The sequence below is a fragment of the Emys orbicularis genome, chromosome 18 (genome assembly GCF_028017835.1).
Source record: "Emys orbicularis isolate rEmyOrb1 chromosome 18, rEmyOrb1.hap1, whole genome shotgun sequence".
Classification (NCBI taxonomy): domain Eukaryota; kingdom Metazoa; phylum Chordata; order Testudines; family Emydidae; genus Emys; species Emys orbicularis.
Window position 1 is genome coordinate 21,157,124 of NC_088700.1, and position 21,413 is coordinate 21,178,536.

Below are 21,413 nucleotides of genomic sequence, written 5' to 3' on the forward strand. Positions count from 1 at the left end.
AGTGACGGCTGCCCCAAGACTGTCTCCAAATAAAACACATAAGCAACCTCTCCGCCTTGCTTGAAGCACTTCCCAGACACCGATGGAACCTGCCTTGCACGACGGGTCGCAGACGGGACACCCTTACCCAGATCATGGCCCAACTTCCATTTGTGGGCTTCCAGCTCGAGGGGTTTGGGCTGGTGCTGAGCACCCAGAACTCAGAGCTGCAGGTGCTCACGTCTGGAGGCCTGGTCTGCGCTGGGATCCTTGCCACTGAGGCAGATGGATACTGGGGTGACCTGCACCAGGGCAAGCCCCAGTCTACACCAGTGCAGCATGTCTACACCTTGCACCAGTGGCTGAAACTCCAGCGTACACAAGGCCTCAGCGTCTCTGGCTGGGCACCCTGAACAAGAGGCCACTGGGAACATTTTGGCCCAAGCAATTCGCTCAGGATCCCACACAAAGTTCTTGGCACAGCCAGATCTCCTGACAACCAGCCCCATGCTCTAACCACACGACCATCCTTCATCCCTTCAAGGAACCAGGGGGTTCTCCAGTTTGAGTTGATGGGGAACAGGAGAAAGTCCAGTCTGTGGTAGGATGGGTCAGGGACTGGCCTCATGGGGTAGCAGCCCAGAGGCTGACAGATGAGTCGGGCTTCAGGATTTATAATTCTACAGCGACTAAAACATCTGTCGGAACAGAAGCCCAGAGGGCAGGACCACACAGCTTCTGCATCATTCGGCATTGTGCTAGAAGACTGCCGCTGACACAGTGCTCCCCGCTCCTTTGCTGGCTGTTAGAAACTCCCCATCTAGCCGTGTGTGTGACGCTAGTGCTGGGCTGGCAGCCCCTGAGCCACAGGCTGGCCATTTATCCACAGCACGGGGACAGCATGGGCAGCAGCAGTCCAACCTTCCCCCGTCGGGCCCTGCTGACGCCCCTCATCACTGCTCTCCTTTCATTCCCCTCCCAGAGCACGCGTGTGCCCCGAGCGATGGCCAGCCAGGTGGACGTACCCATAGAGCAGGAAGAGCGAGAGGACGGCTGGGAAGTTGGTGGGGGACGTATACGCCGGGAGGTCGAACACGAAGAGGATGATGATGCAGCATGTGGCCGGCACCAGGTAATTCAGCTGGAAAACAAATGCACCAAAGACGAGAGTGAACCCGCTGGGGTGGAGCTAAGAGGAGATCCCCATCCTCCATTCAGGAGGTAGTGAATTCAGAGCCCAGGGAAGCAGGACCAGTGTGGGAGACCCAGGCCAGGTCTACACTACAAAGTTTTGATGGCATAGCTATTTTGGTCAGGGGGTAAAAAACCACAGCCCCCCAAGCCGAGATAGCGACGCCGGCTAAACCCCCAGTGTGCATGCGGCGATGCTGATAGACAGGGCTTCTGGCTGCTTAGCGCTGGGGGAGGTGGTGTTACTATGATGATAAAAACATCTTCTCTCAGCATACCCTGCGTCCACACTAGGGGGCTCCACTGGTGCAGCCATATTGGCAAAGCATCTGTAGTGCAGACAAAGCCCCAGCTTATGGGCTTTGCTCCCAAACTGGTCTCACCCTGCTCAGAGCCAAATACAAAACCAACCTCTCTGGCTCTTGGTAAGTCACCCCTCCCACCCCCACCCCAATAACCTACCCGCCAAGGAAGCTATTTCTCCTACAGGCTGGGCAGGCTGAAAGAGAGCGATGAAGAGATTGTTACGGTGACTTCTTTCCCAAAGACCTGGAGGCGCTAGACACTGCAGAACCGGGGCCAGACCAGCTCGCACAGAGATCACGCGGAGACTGCCCCGCCCCACCCTCAGGGCACAGCGTGAAACAGCTGCAGGGGAACTGGTCCCAAAGCACATTTAATTGCAGTCACCCAGTGGTCCTGTTCTTCTGAAGGGGCCAAAATGGGCCTATTTCTGGGCGCGTTTCACAGCTCGTTCCAGCCGATCTCCACTTCCATCGCACGTCTCAAAACTCCCCTTCAGAGACGTGAAAATGGGCCCAAGGAAGCGCCGAGCACACCCTGAGCGCCCCCGCACAGCTCGTCTGAGCTGCCCCCACCCCTCACTCCAGGCCTGGGTGGAAAGGCCGAAGGAGGAACTCGCTGTGTTAAAGGACATGGTTCAGAACGGATCTTCCTGCCCACAGGATGTGAGAGGACATGAGTGCCTCACGCAGGGCGCCCATTGCCCCAGTGCGCCCCATAGCCGAACCCCTTCCCCACCCCCAGCCACCTCACTTCCGCCTGGCTGTGCACTCCCCAGGGCCGATGCCCTAGATGGAGCAAGGGGCAGGATGCAGACGAACCGTCAGCGAGGAGACCACAGCAGAGGCGAGGGAAGCAAGATGCCACATGACAAGCGATCCCCATGGATAGGACAAGGTCCTGGCTGGGCATAAATGAGGCAGCTGATGGGTGGGAAATGCTCTGTAGACCCTTCTCCCAGGGCTGTCTGCTAACTGGGGGAAGGAAGGAGACGCTCCTGCACTGGGAGAGCCTGCGTGAAAGGGACCTTCCTGTGGATGGATCACTCTCCAGGGACCATGCACGCAGGGCTGGACAGAAACCTCCCTTGCGGACATCCTGTGTAATCAGCCCCTGCTCAGACAGCCCCTGGGCAGTCGCCTTGCCCCCAGGCTCCTTCGCCATCCCGGTCTGGGTGAGGAGGCCCAACCGCCCTTCTCGGCTCTTACCATGTCCCAGACGTAGTTGGCCAGCCAGTAGATCACCGGGTCGCAGCCGCTCACGAACTGCAGGTGCTTGGCTTTGGTGGCCTTCTCAGCCACCAGGAACACCACGAAGCTGGCCGGCACGAAGGACATGGCCACAATGATGAAGATGGCGATGACCACATCCGTGCCTTGCAGGCTGCGGCAGAAGAAGAGCGGCAGAAATGGCAGCGAGAAGGAGGGAAGCAGAGGGGGACGGGGGTTAGCCCAGGTGGGAGAACTGTGCCCCAAGTTACTCCACATACCACAAGCCACTGCTCACTTCACAGCTGGGTATCCCTGCAAGGAAACCAGCCCAAAGGCCTCTCCGTGTGTGCACGTGCAGGGGGGTGGGGGTTTGTGGGGCACGAATAAGGCTAGTTGTTAGTCATGGAAACAGAGACTTTGGCCCAGATCCTCAGAAGTATTTAGACTCCAAATTTCCATGGATTTCATTGGGGATTAGGAGCCTGCATCCCTTCGTGGAGTGGGGGCCTGTGTGACTTAATTTTTCAGGCTGGCCAGGATCTCTCTCCTTTCCGCCTCTCGCAGGGGGTGGCAATGGGCTGGCACAGCTCCTCCCCTCCTGGGCCGGCAACCTTTGCCATAGAAAACCTAGTGGGGGCCTCCCTCCATTTTCATCCATCACAAACACCGCCCCCACTCCCCAGCCAGGCATGTGCACACCACCCGCGAGCCCATTGGTACACACAGGTAATCCAGGGAGAGGCTGGCGCTCGTCTTGTTCATCGGATGGTTGGTCACTGTGATGCCTGCAGCAAAACGTGACAGGAAACATAGTGAGAGCCGGTGTGTAAGAACAGCCCCTTGCACCCCCACCCCCGTGGATCAGCCCTGGAACAACCCCTCGCTATCTCAGCCCCCAGCCCCTCGGCTCAGCTCTGCCATAGGCCGGGCTCTACAACAGCTCCCTGCTGGGGGACTGAAGGGAATTCCCTTCCCCGCTGCAGAGCTCACGGAGTAGCGTTATCCAAGGAGCTCAGAGCACTTTGCAAACGTTAACTGACAGGACCCATGTCAGCCTGGCAAAGCCAGCACCATCCACGTGTCACAGGTGCACACTCTGCAGCACGGAAAGCTTAAGGGACGTGCCCAAGGACATTTAGGGTCTAATCCTGCCCCCGCCACCGAGAGACCTGACTCCAATCCCCTGCTCTAACCACTAGACCACAAAGCCTCTCAAGACAGACATGGGTTTTCAAACCCAACTCCCAGTGTGGCAAGAGCAGCCAGACCAGAGTCTGTCTAGTCACTAGCCTGCCCTCCTCCCCCTCTGTTAGCCCGTGGTTGGATTCTACACCAGAGCCGGAGGGGTCTGTCTCAGGGGGCTTTTCAGCTCATCGATTCTCGTTATTGCTCATCAGGTCCAAGTCCCCAGCCTGGCTTGGCCAGCTCACCGTAGGCGGCGGGGTTCCCTCTGCTCTTGGGCAGGTTGGCCCGCAGGATGGCGTTGTTCAGCACGTTCAGGTAGGTGGGCATACTGTGGTAGCCCTTGTTGTTGTAGAAGACCTGGAAGGGCAGAGCCGAGACGCACACTCAGCTCTGGGAGCTCCAGCAGGGTGCCCTGCTCAAGGAGGGGCTGAGGGAGGCCGGGGGAAGCGGAGGGGCTTGGGCGGTTGGCAGAGCATGAGAGCTGGCACCAGATCCATCCTGCAACGCCTGGCACAGGGACACGGAGTCCCTATGTGGGGCCCGCTGGGGTCAGCCCCTTCCTCCCAAAAGCCGCTCTCTCTAGTCCATGGCCCACGGGGCTGGCATTGGAGTCCATCTCTAAATAACAGCAAGCTACCGAGTGCTGCTGAGGGGCACTGGAGACACCTCTGGCCTCTGCTCACCCCACAGCAGGGGCTGCAGCATGGCAAGCTTCCGTGGGGTGATCGCTGGGGGGCACACCTGTCCTCCAGCAAACAAGCTCACTTGAGAGGGGCCCTGGAACAAGATCTGACCTTTTTCCCCTTCCCAAGAGCATGCTGGGAAGCCTGTACATCCCTCTTGCTCTGGGACCCCTTCGGCGGGACTCTGGAAGGAGGGCAGGTCTTTGCGGGGGACTAAGCAGGATGGGGCTGACACAGGGACAGAACCTTTCCCCGCTCTCAGAGCATCCCCTACCTGGGCTGTTCTCCTGACCGCGATCTTCCGCACCATGGGAGGGGCCTGGGCGCCAAAGGACGCTGGGATGGATTTCTGGACGTTGCCAACGGTGATCGCTCCATACCTAGGGCAGAAGGGGAAGCAAACGAAAGGCTGGGGCCACCTTCTTTCAGCCCAGGCGACACAGAGGAAAGACGAGCAGCTGGAAGAATGGGACCTGACCCACCCCTGAAATGTTGGGCTCCACGGGAGGAACCTGAGCGAGGGCAGGACAACGAACCCCGGCCGGAACCCCCAGCCACCACTTCCAACCTGTGAGCTGCTCCCAGCCACCCGTTACAACCCAATCCCTGAGAGCCCGCTGCTTCACCCACAAGGCCTGGTGTCACAGCCGATGCGCCCCTGCTCCCTTCAGAGCCAGGCCACGCTGCTCCCTGCTTGGCCAGAGGTCGCCACTGAGCACCCAGGGGCCCTTCTCTGTCCTCCATTCCAGGGGCGAGCTGAGAGCACCACGCAGCCTAGGCAGGGGGGCTAGAAACCGAGACCTGGTGGTGTCAGCGGCAGGGCATTGGGACTAGCGTTACCAAGTGGGTCTGCCCAGGCTTTGGAGTAGGAGCCAACTCCACCCAAGAGTCTGAGGGCCAACAGCTTCCCCATAGTAGGTCCCTGCCCAGCACAGCTGTGGCCACTGCAGGGCTCCTCCTTTCCATAGCCCCCCCCCCGAGGGAAATCTCAGAGGACTCGGACAGCCCTGAGGGAAGGGGGAGGATGGTCACATCCTACTGCCCTGCCCCCCTGAGGGCCAGCGCTTTCCCAGCCGTGGGCTCTCTCTGTGCCCCTAGTTAGCCAGCCAGCCAGGCTCAGTGAGTGGCTGCTGCAGCACATCCCAGGGACAACCCTACCAAACAGAAAAGGCAGAGCCTCTGGAGATGGACTTTCAGAGAGTGCTGCCCCCCCCCCCCCGAAGATCAGGCCCCCACCACATGTCCCAAGCTGGGCCCCACAAAGAGGAGCGCCCAGAGTCACCGGCCAGCTTTGAAATTCCTGGCTGTGATGCAGAATTAAAAAAAAATAATCAACCAGTGATTGTCTGATTGGACCCCAATGGGGTCAGCTCAGCCCCTGACCCGCCCCCCTCTCCGCCGTGTATGTAGGTTTGCCAGTTTTGGTTGGAATATCCTGGAGGTTTCATCACATGACATAAACTTTAATTAAAGATTCATCTTTAATTCCTGGAGACTCCAGGACAATCCTGGAGGATTGGCAACCCTACGTGTACAGTTTAGCTCTTCCCCCAGTCCCTCCCTTCACCGCCCCAGGACCCGAGCTGACTAGATTACAGCTAGCTCAGGTATGGCTACTGGAGCGGTGATCACAGCTTCCCCTCCGGCCTGCTGCTGGCAACCTGCCTCGCCTTGGTGCCCCCGGTCCTGTTCCAGCCCCCTCGGACCCGGCGGGACACGCCCCCCTCACCTGTGCAGCCGGAAGCGGTCCGACGTGTACAGCATGTACTCCGAGACGTTGCGCCCGGTGATGTCCGCCAGGATGTCCCCGGTCACCACCTTCATCTGGGGCGGGTGGCCTCCCACGCCGCTGGGACAGGAGAAGCCCGTCCCCTGCATGGAGCAGGTGCATCTGATGGGCTCGTGGATGACGCTGGGCAGGGACGGGGCCAAAGTGACGGTCTCTGAGGAGACGAGAGGAGAAAGGCGACCCTCAGGAGCGCTCGTTCTGCAGAGCGCCCACTCTGGGCATCCGGGTGAGGGGCAGGGCACCCTGCAGCACTGTCCTGCTCTGAAAGCCGTGGGGAGAGGGGAAAGCACCTGGGGCAGGAGGAGGGGAAGGAGCGAATGAGGGTTTTAGCTGTGTGGCAATCACAGAATGCGACTACAGCTCAAGTAGACACACCGGAGTTTGCTTTAGTCTGGCTAGGTCAGGCAGCAGAGCAGCGGAGCCGGGGCAGCACAGGCCTCAGCAGAGGCCAGAGGCCGGAGGAATCAGCCAGGGATCCGGGCGGGCTTGACCGGTTTCACTGCTCCAGGACCGAGCTGGCCAGATTAAAGCTAGCTCAGGTATGGCTACGGGAGCGGCGATCCGTACCCTGACTCATAGGGGGAAAGCAAGCGTTTTCCTGCCACCCCCCAGCGTTGGAATTCAGACAGAGATGAGCTCCCAAGTGCTCACTGGGGCTGAATCGCTGTCCTTTAAGGTGCCCCCATCGTTCAGCCTCTTCAAATGACTTCCAGTTGCAAATGAACCACAGGGGTGTTCAGGGCGGGTGAGGAGAATGAATAGGAGCATATGAGAGATTGAAACAACAGGGACGGTTACCTTAGAAAGGAGATGAAGAAGAGGAGACATGATACCAGCAGATCAAACAATGAATGGTCTAGAGCAGTGGCTTTCAAACTGCGGGTCGCGACCCAGTACTAAGCCACGGAACGTAAGGTACTGGGTCGCGGCGGCTCTGGTCAGCACCACCAACCGGGCCATTACAAGTCCCGTCGGTGGTGCTGCCCGGCTAAGGCAGGCTAGTCCCTACCTATTCAGCAGCAGGTCCGGCTCCTAGGTGGGGGGAGGGCATGGGGCTCCGCACACTGCCCCCGCCCCGAGCACCGGCTCCGCACTTGCATTGGCTGGTTCCCGGCCAATGGGAAATGGCGGGTGGACACAGTGCCTGCAGGCGAGAGCCGCGTGGAGCCACTTGCTTGCCTCCGCCTAAGTGCCGGACCTGCTGCTGGCGGCTTCCAGGGCGCAGTGCAGTCTGCAGTGCCAGGACAGGCAGGAAGCCTGCCTTAGCACCCCCAATGCCCTGCCCCAGCCCTGAGCCCCCCCAAACCCGGGGCTCCTTCCTGCACCCCAAACCCCTCATCCCCAGCGCCTGCACCCCCAGCCCAGAGCTCTGACCCCCACCCACACCCCAAACCCCTCATCCCCAGCTCCACTGGGTCACGGGCATCAACAATTTCCTTCAACTGGGTCACCAGAAAAAAAAAAAGTTTGAAAACACTGGTCTAGAAAAGGGAGATCCAGAGCTCCTGTTATCTCTGCCTCACAGTGTAAGGACAAGGGGTCGTTCAATAGAATTGGAAGGTCGCAAATTCAAAATCAATACAAGGAAAGACTTTTTCACACAACACACATGTAGCCTGTGGAACTCACTGCCACAGGAAGTCGCCAAGGCCAAGAACGTAACAAGATTCAAAAAGGAATCAGGTGCTTATACAGACAGCAAGAACATCCAGAGTTCTGAGTTACACTAACAAATACTTTGGAGGGGGTATTGAACTTCATGCTTCAGGGTTTGAGCGGATCTCTATTAGAGATGAGGATATCTACGTGGGGCACAGACTATCCCACATCTGCTACGGTGGGGTTCTTTCACTCTGAACAGCTGGTTCCGGCCACCGTCAGAGCCAGGATTCTGGACTAGACAGACCTCGGGTCTCACCCAGTCTGGCAATTCCCATGTTCCTAAACCCTGTGCGCCCAGTAAAGCTCTGCCCTTCCCTGAAAGGCATTATGGGAAAGTCCCAGACAAGCCTGCACTAGCTGGAGCAAAATGTGCTGCTCTGTGGGTCCCACGGCAACGCCAGAGACCCGGGTTCTAATTCCCCCACCGCTGCCTTGGCTGGGTAGGGAATGTGTTGCTTGGCTGGAGGTCCCTATTCTCCCTGATTCCTGCCAGGCCAGACGTTACCTTTGACAGTGGAGGGATACGTGGTGGAGTTCCAGGCATGCACCATGTCGTCATCCAGGGAGACGGGGTAGTCGGAGGGGGCCGGGGAGGGGGGCGGTGGCACGAAGTTGGAGAGTGGCAGGCCCTGGGTGAAGGAATTGACGCACATAGCGTCGAAGTACTTGGCCGCCAGCATCTTGGACTCGTTGCTGTTGAGGTTCAGGGTCTGCACCAGCTGGTCCAGGGTGCTATTGAAGGCCGTCTTCAGCACACAGGTGGCCCCCACCCCAGAGGGCAAGTGGAAGGTATTGACGAGCTGCTGGGGGCTGGCGTCGGGTGACAGCTTTATGCTGTGGAGAGGGACCGCGGGTGAGAAGGGCTCAGCGAGCAGGGGACGCTCCCGTGGCTCCTCTGGGTCAGTCATGCTCCCTAGGACGGACCTGAGAAACCCTCTTGCTTGCAGGCCAGCCTCCTAACGTGATATTCCAGGAGTGGCCAGGCCCCCACGGGCTTCAGGGGCTCTGCTCCTCACAGGGCTTGGCCAGTGCCGAGTCCTACCACTGCAGTGTCTGCTGAGCTGGGGCGTGGAGCCTGCACTCTGGCTTGGGGGCTGAAGGGGACTGGACGGCACAGGGGAGGGACTAGAGGGCCTTTCACTGGCAGGTCACTGACTCAAATCCAGCCCAGGCTGGTAGCCACGGACAGGCCTCAACGGCCAACAGCTGGGCACACCATAGAAGTGCTCTCTGTAGGTGCCACACAGCCGGCAGCCTGTGCGAGGGCCCTGCGGAGGGCTGTACCCCTCACTGCTAGCAGGGCAGTGCCAGATTCAGGGGGGGATCAGTGCCAGATTCAGAGCAATGATCCTGCACTGCAAGAAGCGCCCGGCCTCCCCCGCCAAGCACAGTCACTGCGGGGCACCCTGCGGCAGCGTGGTTGAACCCCCCCCCCCCTTCCTGCGGGCGTGGGGAACAGGACGGGGGCCTGGGACGCTGCTCCCCAGGCAGCGCCAGGCCTCTCACCGGTATTCGCGCCGCTCCTCATTGGCATAGGGGATGAAGTTGCCCTTGGGCTGGGTGTAGTTGTGATACTGGGACGGCGAGAGGATCAGAGGAGGCAGGTCACCTGGGGAGAAAAGGGGCATGTTGAGCAACCTCCCTGGGGGTGGTGGGTCCCATCCCCTCCATACTCTGGGCTGGAAGGCCAGCCCCGGACCCCAGTGGCAGGCCCAGGGCAGGCCCAGCGGCACTCCCCCACATTCCAGATTCACCGGGTGACTTCTAGCTAGTCAGTCCCTCATCCCACTCCCCACCCACACCCAGGTAGCTGTCAGGCAGCCTGGAGCCAGAGATGTGGGCACACATGCAGTGCACGTGCCGCTCTGCCAGGAGGCAGGCAGGGAGGCCGGTGTCCCAAGGGGAGCAAGAGGCGACACTGGGTATGGGGGGGAAAGGAGCTATCACCCCTCCCCCAGTCGGGGCCAGCGCCCGCACGCACCTATTTCGGGCACAGAGAGCGCCACCGTCATGGCCACGCAGACGAAGAAGGCGGGCAGCAGGATCTGCGAGAAGAGGGCCTTGGTGTTGCGCTTGGCACAGTGGAAGCGTTTGACGATCAGCCCATGGAACTGGCGCAGCTTGAGCCAGGAGCCCTCCAGCTTAAAGCTCCCCTGTCCCCCCAGGGGCTGGTCCACGGCCTCGGCGTCAGCCTCTTGGTCTGGAGCAAGGGAGAGCGATGGGGAGTGGGAAGAGACACACGGAGCGGGTCAGGCTCTCTCAGAGGCCGTCAAACTCCTCCCCCAGCCCCCACCTCCTCCTCCTCAGGACTCAGCCAGGAATCAGCTCATGCAGCCAGTCACGCAGGACATGGTCCTCCGCACGACCCCGTCAAGCAGCATGGGGCTCCCCCGGGGGGCTGTGCCCGGGGAGAGGAGGCGGGACGCCAGCCCCAGGACCTGCCAGACTCCCCTCCCCAGGGCCGGGCTGATGTCTGAAGAGCTGCAGCTACAGAGTTAAGTCGGGAAATGCAGAACGCTCGATGCAGGTCTCGGCAGGCCAGCGATGGGGAGTTGGTGCCGGACACTGTTTTCTAAACTCACGTAACCCTTACGCTGGCTGCCGCCCTGGCAGTTTTCGTGGGTTAATACAACTGACACTTGTACGTACCTGACAGTATCCCCCAACCCAACAGGGACACGCAGGGTAGGGGGGAAAGCAGCACCCCCGTGAACAGAGAGGAGCCCGGGCAGGCGCGTTATTTCTTATACGCGCAAGAGACAGGAGAGGGTATTTCACAACCCCGCGGACACTGCAAGTGACCTTCCTGTGCAGCAACCCAACCAACATAGCGCCAGCCCATTTACGGGGCTTGCCCCGGGTCACGCAGGCCGGCAGTGAGGGAGCCAGGGACAGAGCTCAGGGCCACAACCCCCAGGTCACCTGCTCAAACCATTAAACAACCGCCTCTCACTAGGTCCCCCATAACAAAGCCGTAGAGCAGGGGGAGGTGGCACCTTTGTACCAGCACTGCAGCCCTGGGGACGTCAGCTCAGAGACCCCTCACAAGCTCACCTCCGAGTCCAGAGGTAGGAGGGCTCAGGCCAGGGGAAGGGAGCTTTGGTTTTAAGCCATGTTGGCTGCTCTATTTTTGTTAGGGGGCGAAGGGGTAACACAACGGAGATTCTTTTCTCTTGGTTCCATCGCGTTGTTTTTGTAACCAAGGAAGGTTCATTTTGCCAGCTATACAGAGATCAAGCAACCTGAGACAGATCCTTTGAAGGGAGTCCTGACCCATCAGGGTCAAAATCCTGCTAACACCATGTCACAGCTCCCGTGGCACACGTCTGTGCCCACCTGCCTCAGTGCTTCCCCCAGCAGGCCATGGGAGCCCCCAGTCTCCTGCTCCATCTGGGAGGTGAGGAGAAGTCAGGCTCCTCCCATGAAGGCCTCCCTCAGGGAGAGACGCTGGACAGAAGCCAGCAGGGGAAGCAAGAGGGACTGGGAAAGATGTAGGGCCACAACTGTTTTTTGATGGAAAATTGGGTTTTTGATAGAACAATTTTTGGGGGTGAAAAGTGCCGCTTTCCACCCGAAAACTGAAATGTGTCGATTGTGAAATGCCTGATGGGTAGTTCAGGTGCCACAACACAAAAATTGGAGGTCACCAGATGAAATTAACAGGCAGCAGGTTTAATACAAACAAGAGGAAGGACTTTATCACACAATGCACAATTAACCTGTGGAACTCATTGGCATGGGATATTGTGAAGCCCAAAAATATAAGTGGTTCACAAAAGAACTGGGTAAATTCCCGGAGGATAGGTCCATCAATGGCTATTAGCCAAGATGATTCGGGATGCACCCTCATGCTCAGGGCGACCCTGAACCTCTGATTGCCAGAAGCCAGGAAGGGAAGACAAGTGGATTCCTCCAAAATTGCCATGTTCTCTACCCTCCCCCTGAAGCTTTGGTATGTTGGAGACAGGATACTGGGCAAGATGGCACATGGTCTGACCCAGTGCGGCAGCTCTTATTTTCTTACGCCTCATACTCCAGTTTTTTTCTACAGACCAGGCTCCTCAGCCAGACCTCATCTCCCATGATGCACTGCCTTTCAGGGAGACCATGGTGCATCATGGGAGATATAGTCCAGACAGGGAGTCTGGCTTATGGGACCATGAGGAACCTGAACTACAACTTCCAGGAGGCACCGCAGCACCATTCTAGAATCAAAATATTTTGGTTCTCGATCTGTTGCTGAAAATTCAAAATTTTTATGTGAAAGTTTTTGACAAGAGCAATTTCCCCTTCACTTTTATTGAAATTTGCATAACCCCCCTCCCCCCTTCCCAATCAGCTCTTGTCAGGAGTTTGACTGTTGGGATAGCGACCAAAGTGGGGAATTGGCTGCGTCTGTGATTTTGAATGGGGTTTGTGATCCTGTTGGGGTCTTGGTGTTGGGAATCTGGGATATCAGAGGAGATTCTGTACTACGCTCCCTGCTCGGGCTTCATACTTGACCCACATGCCAATGCTCCCCAGGGCATTATGAGCCCTGGCGTTTAATAACGGGATCCCTGATGTATCTGGAGAGGAGAGAAAAACCACCATGTCCCCAAATGCTCCATGATAAGAGCAGTGGAATAACCCCAAAAAGGGACTGCGAATAAAAAGGTGGCCACTGGATCGCTATTGTTTGTGGATTGTACGTTTTATTATTCAAATACTGTGGGAGGACTCCCGGGGGTTCCTGGGAACGTGTCACTCATTTTAACACAAACCTTTGTGCTGGGAAGTGCATCGCTTGCTATTTCAGATTCGCCATTCTCTTAGTTAAAGTCTCAGTCCTCCAGTCAGGGAGCAGAACAAACAAGCCTGAGATTCAGGTGACCAACCCCATGCCACCAATAGCCAACAGGAAGGAGAGAGACTCAAAGCATTTGCACGGGGTATTTGGCGGCTGGTCTCGAAAAGCGAATGCATTTGGAGGGCTCGGTCGCTTTGTGAATGAAAAGGGGCCGAGTTTGCAGTGAAGAATTTGGCCAGCGCTACCCACTGACCCAAAGGCGCTTAGTCAAAGGGATGCATCCACGTGCAGCAAAGGACACTGCTAGATTCTAGAGCTGTCGTCTATGTACGCAATCAAACAGACCTCTTCGCAGTACCCACTCCCCACCCGAAAGAACCCCAGGAGCTCTCAGCCGAAACCCTGCCAGAACTCCCTGAACTCATGGCTTCCCCACCCAGGGGCTCCCAACCAAGTTTCAGGGCGGTGCCCTCGCCCCCTCCCTTTCTTTAGGCCTATTTTTCCATTGTAACAGGGGGTCCCAGGGTGAACAGGCTCGAGGCAGGACCCCGCAGTGCATGGGGCGAGAGCGTTCAAACAGGTCCCTGCCAGCCACCCCTCTTGGGGGAGGAGAAAGGCACTCAGCCCAGCCCCGGCAGGATGGAAAGGTCTGGTCAGAGCCGGTGCCAGGCCCCACACATCCCCCACCCCCGGGATTGCTGAGAGCGGAACCGGGACACAGCGGCCCCCCACCCCCGCTACCAAATTCAAGGCCTGCCGTGCGGCACGTTACAAACCTTGCAGACTGACGTTATCGGGGTCCTGCAGATTATCAAACAACGGAGAATAATCCCCATAGAACTCCGAATAAGCCCCACCTTCATCGCCCCGCACGGAGCCCACAGAGGACGCCGAGCGCAGGGACGCCTGCGACTGGGCCAGGTTGGAGCAGGCCACCAGGTTGCTGAGCTCCACCTCCGGCTTCTCGGGTGCCTCCGCGTCAGGAAGGGGCTCCCCGTTGGCCTCGGGCTTCAGGCCCATCTGGGGAGCCGGTGGCTGCAGGGTGTCTTTCTTGGACTCCTTCATGTCTGGAAGGAGAAGGGAGCCGGTGGGGTTTGTGCAGCACAGGTACAAGGGGAACGTTTCCGGGGAGCAGCCCTCCTAGGCATTCCACTCACTCTCCAGCAAAAACCCACCAGCTGGGACTGGCTGGAACGCTTTAGCTAGCCACCCAGATACCAAGGGCCTGGGCGTGCCGGGGGGGAACGGGGCACTTCCTTAATACCCTGCAACCCCAGCATAGCAGGATCCACCTTAGCACGTCAGGGAGTGCCCTGGTACAGTGAGTACCCCAGCTCCCCTCTCAGTGCTGGCCAGGGCAGGCTCTGGCCCTGTCTAATAGGAATACACCCCCATGATATTTCACACTGACATCGGGCCTTTCATACCCCAGGATCCCAAAGTGCTTTACAAACCTCAGGCTGAAACTACAAACCACAGGACAAAATGCGGCCACTGCTGGGGTGGAGCGTGGCAAGCAATCAGGATGTATCATTCCATGCTACTTTTGGGGACGGTGCCCCTGCCTTCAGGCCAAGGGCACTCCCCTGCTCTCAGGCCCATGCGGAGCAGACAGGAGCAAGGGTTGCAGCCAAGATACAGGTATTAAAAAGCAACAGTCAAACTGCCTGTCACAGCTGCATTAACATGACGCTGGGGTCTTTGCTGCGGCTGGCTTGGTGCTAGCAGTGTAACAAATGCACCTCCTCTACCCCACCCTCACCCCCCAGCTCTGCCATCGCACCTCTGTTCTGCCCTAAAACATCCACTCCTTAGTCCAGCCCTGCCCTGCCCGGCTCTATGCATTCACCTCTGTGGGCTTCCCCTGAGCAGAGACTGCCAGCAATGGATCAATGCTCAACGGGGCGAGGTCGCGAACTCGGTTTGTTAATGTAAGGCCGCTGAGCCAGGGCACCCCCGACTCTCCACGAGCCAGCATACCGAGGCACTGACACGCACACCCCTTACCGACATCGCTGTTCTCCAGCGACAGGTCCTCCTCCGACACCTTGAGGAAGACCTCCTCCAGGGTAGTGTCCATCAGCCCGAAGCTGGTCAGCTCCAGCTCCCCCAGGCTCTGCTCCAGGTGCTGTGAACAAGGAACAAGGGTGAGGAGCGGCGGGAGACCACAGCGAAGAGCCATCCCAGAAGCTCCCGGCTAAGCGGTAATCAGCTCGCCCAGCACCCCCTGCAGCACGGGGACCTTCGGAACTCCCCCATCCCCTGACGGCCAGGCCGGGCGAAGGACAAAAGGCAGGAGGCCTGATGGCTGCCTGTGTGACACATGAACCAGGGACCTCCAGAGCAAAAACCAGGAGCTGCTACAGCTTGAGCCTCGGCTGGCCCAGATCCTGGCCTCTGTGGATCGGGCACAGAGAGGCACTGGTAACACATTCCGCCCGAGCTCACGCCTGCCGGAAACCAGGCTCCGGGGGTGATCTGAGAACCCATCCCGAGCATTCCCCGCGTCCTCCCTCTCATCACCCACCTCCGCCGGAACGCAGCGCTGGAGCCAACGCAGTGCCCACGGGGTGGCTAGCGCTGCGAAAGCGGAGAGCCCAGAACCCTATCCTGAGCAGAGCAGCACTCCCTGCTGGTGGGAAAAGGAGAGGGGCTTGTCCCAGCGACCCAGGCCCCTCTGTGCTGGGGGACACCTGGGGCAGCAGTGCAGGCTCAGGGCAAGCTAGGGAGCCCCGCAGTAAGCAAGGGCACCGGGGAGAATTACAGCATGCGGGACAGACTATCCCAAGAGACGACGACGCTGGGCAGGGCGACAGCACACACAGGGCGATGCCCCTGTGCAAGGGCAAGGGACACGCTCTGGGCTGGATCTGCAAATGAGCCTAAGGGAATGAGACACCCAAATCCCTTGGACTCCTTGGTAAATCCCAGCATAACAAATAATTCAGTGCTACCCCCACGGGTGCCCCCCCCGCCCACCAACCCGTGAGCGCCCAGCCCAGCTCCCGCACCCCCTCGCCGACCAGCCAGCGAGCGCCCAGGGCCTGTGACCCGCCCCACCCCACCCACCAACCCGCGAACGCCCAGCCCAGCTCCTCCGCCCCCCCACCAACCAGCAAGCACCCAGCTCCTGTGCCCCACCCCACCCACCAACCCGCAAATGCCCAGCCCAGCTCCCGCGCCCCCTCGCCGACCAACCAGACAGCGCCCAGCGCCTGTGCTCTGCCCTACCCCCCCCACCAACCAGCGAGCGCCCAGCTCAGCTCCCGGGGGGCCCCCCCACCCACCAACCCATGAGCATCCAGCCCAGCTCCCGCGCCCCCCCCCACCAACCAGCAAGCACCCAGCCCAGCTCCCGCGCCCCCCCCCACCAACCCATGAGCACCCAGCCCAGCTCCCGCGCCCCCTCGCCGACCAACCAGACAGCGCCCAGCGCCTGTGCTCTGCCCTACCCCACCCACCAACCAGCGAGCGCCCAGCCCAGCTCCCGCGCCCCCCCCACCAACCAGCAAGCGCCCAGCCCAGCTCCCGCGCCCCCCCCACCAACCCGCGAGTGCCCAGCCCAGCTCCCGCGCCCCCTCACCAACCAGCAAGCGCCCAGCCCAGCTCCTGCACCCCCTCGCCGACCAACCAGCGAGCGCTCAGCGGTCCCCCGTCTCTGCTCCTGCGGCGCTCCCCTGCTCTGTGTCAGCACCCACTGAGCAGCTTCCCCTCCCCACTCGGGAGCTGGCGTCTCGATGGGCCGGTACCTGGAAGAGCCTCTCGAAGCAACCCTTCTTGACGGCCTCGCTGGGCAGGATGTAGGAGAGCTCCGTGTTGGTGTTGGAGATCAGCAGGCAGGAGGCCACGTACTTCTTGATGAACTGGGTGACGCGGGGCTCGGAGCAGGGGCTGGCGGAGGAGTGGGAGGGAGGGCTGTGCGTCTGCCCCGAGTCTAGAGCGGAGAAGGACGGGTCACTTCACACACCCAGCTCTGCCTGGGCCCGGAGTCCTTGGATTTTCCTTTCCAGGACCCAAAAGCTGCTGCTGCTTTTTGGTTTTATTTTAAACTCTGCTTTTTTCAGTGACTCTCCCGCTGGCTTCACAGCTGGGAGCCCAGCCCTGCATGCGCTGAGCAAACTGCCCAGTCCTGGAGGAACTGCCCCGGCCTGAGAAGGGAATTTAGCCTCCACAGCCCATTGGCCTCTCTGCCGACACTCCCAGCAATGGGGCCAGTTCCTACGGGTGCAATTGTACCCAGACCCCCATCCACCGGGGAGAAGTGAGATCCCAGAACGTATTTCTCACAGGATACCCAACAGTAACAACCTTCCATTGCTAACAGCCTGGGCTGGATTGAAACCACCCCCTGGAGGTGAAGGGCTCCATGCAGCACGTTACCCTGAGCCCGAGCAGTGCCCAGGGAGCGGGTGCGGACTGTGTTGAACAAGAGCACAGGGGTCTACGGGCCTGAAGAGAGGGGAATCAGCCCCAAGTCGCACTGGCTTTCGTGGGAGCTACAACTGCCACTTTCCTTCAGGTGCCTGAGTTTGGCAGCGTTTGACCTTCCTCTCTGGGCTGGTTGGTCATTTCATGGGCTTTTTGTTTTGGGCAGGGCTGGGGGGAAATTCGCCACGGAAACTTTTCTCTCCTCCCGCATGGAATATTAGGTTTGCAGCTCAAAATCGAAGCCACCCAGGAGAAGCAGCCCCCTCCATCATCACAGGAAAACGGAAAGCCCAAGACGCTGACAGGCAGGAAGAACCAGGGCCTTCCTCCTCCTGACTGCAAAGCAAAGACAGGCCAGGTCGGGAGGCATTCTGGGGGCAGAGAAAGCGGGAGCACCCCACTGATCTCAACGCACCATGCACACATTAAATTGCTTTGCTCGGTAGTTGTCAGTTTCTCCTGCCCTAAGATGGAAACCCTGGCTGCTTCGAGAAATGGCCTAGGACCATCAATCAGTGTCACCGTAGCATCTCTAAGCACCTCGCAATCTCCCACTCCAATGGGATTGTAATAGCATCAGAAAAGCAATAGCCCTCGGAGATTCGCCTCGCAGAGCCCCATGCTTTCTGTGCATGGGGATGAGGGGGACTACTTTTCCTTTCCCCAGCGGTGGAAGCAGAAGATCATGGGACGCTGGAGGTAAGAGCCCTCTGCTTACACAAGCACCTGGCATTGGGCACTGTTGGAAGACAGGCACCTGGGGTAGATGGACCTTTGGTCTGACCCAATATGGCCGTGCTTATGTTCTGAGCACTCCCACGGGACATGGGAGCCCCAGGTCCCAGCGCTTGCTCTGAATCAGGCACATCCCAGGCGAGTGTCCTAGGCACATCCCAGGCGAGTGTCCTAGGCACATCCCAGGCGAGTGTCCTAGGCACATCCCAGGCGAGTGTCCTAGGCACAGGGCTATTGGCTGTACTGGGGTATCTCACTCTTGGGTGTTTTCAAAAAGAAGTTGAAAGTTCTTGATATCATCCCAAACCGGAGCAAACACAAACTGCAAAGCCCGGCCATTTTTCACGAAATGGGAATGTGGTTTTCCAGCCAGCCCTCCTGAGAGCAACTAGCGCAGCCGGGACAAAAACAGCTCAAGCCCGCTTGCTGTAACGGGGCTGATCCTGTCTACATTAGCAGCGAAGCTGTTTCCCAATGTGGACTGGGGGGGGGGGGAGGGGGGCAGACTCCCTAGCGCAGGTGCAGCGTGCCCGGTGACTGACCTGTGCCGTTCCTGGAGTCTGACTGCTTCTTCACCACCGTCAGCTTGTAGCCATCCCCGTAGGTGCTCTTGAGGAAGAGTGGGGAGCCGCAGCACTTGAGCTTGCCATGGGAGATGATGGCGATGCGGTCCCCGAGCAGGTCGGCCTCGTCCATGTGATGTGTGGAGAGCAGGATGGTCCTTCCTGCCAGGTCAGGGACAAGCGCAGGGGAAGAGCATCAGGGAGGGGTGAGTGGGGAACGCGCTGCGGGTCAGCCCCCAGGGACACCCAAGCAGCACTCGCAGCACCTGCTGTCAGGAGACAACGTCTACCAAGCAGTCGGGGCATCAGAGAACCTGCCACATAGACCATAGCGTACCTGCCTCACAGAGCCATTGCATCCACGGGACTCAGAGTGCTTTGCCAAGGGGGGTGGGGAAGTCTTACTATCCCTGTGGTACAGCTGGGGAAACTGAGGCACAGAGCGAGAAGGGAGGGATTTGCCTCAGGTCACCCAGTGAGAGCATGCAGAGGCAGGAATAGAACCCAGGAGTCCTGACTCCGAGTCCTGAGCTACGACCACTCATTGCTAGGCCTATCTCAGCTGGTACAAACAAGGATTTTTATTTGGCGGTCAGTCATAGCCAGAGTCCATTCCCTAAAATCCAGCCCTGGCTTTCCTTCTCCCTCCAGGCACATGGTCAGGTTGGGGCAATGCTCCTGTTACTCACTAGAGTTACTCCTGGGGGAATTCTGCACTACAGTGTGCACGCATAATTAATGAGCCCCAGATATTTTTAATTTTTGGCGCAGAAAAAAAGCTTCTGCCAAAATGTTGTTGCAGTTCTGCCTTTTGCCCACCAGAGAGCGCTGCAGTGGTAGAACAAAGCAGCAGCTCCCTGCCAGCGAGGGAAGAGAAAGAGCCTGCCTTCTTCGCAGCGGGCCAGGTCAGGAGAGAGGGGCTATGGGGAGACAGACACCATGGGGTGCTGGGAGGGTCAGACAGGGGCTCATAAGGGCTAGTGGGTGAGGACAGACTGGGGCAGGGGCTGAATGGGAGTTGAGGCACAGGGCCACGGGGGGAGGGAGGTGCAGGGCCACATGGTGATGGGGGCGGGGATGCAAGGCTACATAGGGACAGAGGAATGGCTGGGTGGGGGCACAGAGACACATGGGGCAGGGGGAGGGGGTGCAGGGCCACATGGGGATTGGGGGAGGGGGTGTCTGAGTGGGGATGGAGGGACACATGCACAGGGGGTGCAAGAACACATAGGGATGGGGCAGATGTGCCTGACTGAATGGGAAAGGCTAGGGGTCAGCCAGGGTCTGCATGGGGGAAGCTCCCTAACAATCCCTCCTCGCCTGCCCCTCCCGCAAAACTTTTCCATACTTTTCTCCACCCACACCCAACAACCCTCCAAGTTCACACCCAGGCTCCTTCCCAGCAATTTACTTCCCTCTCCCTCAGCTCCTCCGTTACCCCTGACTCCCCACAGCCTTTGCACTGCTTCTGAGGGGTGCAGGAAATACAGTCCTGTATGGTAGTTTAAATGAATTATTACTCAAGAGTTCTGTATAAATTTGCCTAGTAAGGAATCTATTTGTCAAAAAACATTTCTTGAATCTTTTTTGTTGTCTGTGTTGTTACAGACATGCTTGCTGACAGGTATTTTGAAATAAATGACCAAAAATAATTGACACTGGTGTAATTATATTGTGTTATTTTGACAAATAAAATATGCAGAATTTTAAAATATTGTGCGAAGAACTTTTAATTTTTTGTTGCAGAATTTTTTATTTTGGGGCACAGAATTCCCCCAGGAGTAACTCTTAGAGTGCAGCCTTGTTAACCAAGATTCATCCCCCAGGGCAGTGGCAGGGGAATCCTGGTGTGGAGTCTCTGACAGGGATCAGAGCCCCTGCCATGCTTTGGGTTGCTCACCAGGTTTGTATTTGAGGATCAGATCCCAAATGGCCCTACGTGCGTACGGGTCAACACCAGCAGTGGGCTCATCCAAGATAACAGCCCGCGATCCACCCACAAAGGCGATGGCCACCGACAGCTTCCTCTTCATCCCTCCTGACAGAGTCTGCACCAGGGAGTGCCGCTTGTTGGACAGCTCCAGATCTTCGATCATCCTGGGGACAGATCCGACATAGATGTTACAGCCCAGTCACACGCAGGCTGCGTGAGCAAGGCTGGGCAGATGCATGCACACTGCTGAAGGAGCAGATCTCGGAGTTAACAGCCCACTGTAGCAGGGTGATCACCTGCTCCTGCCCGGGAGGGGTTAAAAGTAGCCCTGGGGAGGGCTGTGGCTGGAGAAAGCAGCTACTAGGCTGATTGGGGAAGCAGCCGCAGCTGGGCCACACCCAATCAAGCCACAGCTGGCCCTATAAAAGGCCAGTGAGCCAGGAGCTGGCAGAGTCTCCCGCTAGCTGAGGAGGGAGATGGGCCTAGCTGCCTGAGTGCTAAAGGGTACTGGAGTGAAGCAGGGCTGGGGAAGGCCAGAGGAGCTGGGGAGCTCGAGGCTGGCAACTCCCCAGGCTGCAGGGCCTAGTCCAAGGCCCCTGGAGGTACTGGGTTGCAGGGAAAGGCAGCAGGTCAAACCCTCCCTTGCCTATGATGACTGGCTTATACAGACTGCAGTTGGCCCCAGTGAAAGGGGGCTAGATGGTGACTGGCAGTAGCCCATAGTCCGAGGCAAGGTGGGGATAGAGGGTTGGGGGTTCCCCTGGGTGGGGAGACCCTGAGACTGCGGGGTTATTGCCAGATGGGCAGCACCCCAGAGACAAGGGAGGGACACGGGGACCAGCGGCAGCGGGATACCGGCCTGCAGAGGGCGCTCCGGAGGCTGGAAAAGAGCTAATTCCCAACGACCAGCAGGAGGTGCCGCAGCAGTGAGTCACGCACCGTCTACACCCATTAAGATGAAT

At 58.7% G+C, this 21,413-nt stretch overlaps 1 protein-coding gene across 1 annotated transcript in view; it reads right to left on the reverse strand.

Moving 5' to 3' along the window:
* The window catches only part of ABCA2 (ATP binding cassette subfamily A member 2), a 62,779-nt gene that overhangs the window by 20,827 nt on the left and 20,539 nt on the right, over positions 1–21,413 (reverse strand). Inside the window, exons 15-28 of the mRNA XM_065418938.1 lie at positions 20,419–20,615; positions 18,498–18,680; positions 16,542–16,726; positions 14,800–14,920; positions 13,569–13,859; positions 9,985–10,197; positions 9,510–9,612; positions 8,509–8,837; positions 6,282–6,495; positions 4,827–4,932; positions 4,115–4,226; positions 3,409–3,469; positions 2,682–2,856; positions 1,005–1,120 (exon numbers count right to left, since the gene is read on the reverse strand). Coding sequence (XP_065275010.1) covers positions 1,005–1,120; positions 2,682–2,856; positions 3,409–3,469; positions 4,115–4,226; positions 4,827–4,932; positions 6,282–6,495; positions 8,509–8,837; positions 9,510–9,612; positions 9,985–10,197; positions 13,569–13,859; positions 14,800–14,920; positions 16,542–16,726; positions 18,498–18,680; positions 20,419–20,615 — 2,406 coding nt within the window. The remainder of the gene's footprint in view (positions 1–1,004; positions 1,121–2,681; positions 2,857–3,408; positions 3,470–4,114; positions 4,227–4,826; positions 4,933–6,281; positions 6,496–8,508; positions 8,838–9,509; positions 9,613–9,984; positions 10,198–13,568; positions 13,860–14,799; positions 14,921–16,541; positions 16,727–18,497; positions 18,681–20,418; positions 20,616–21,413) is intronic.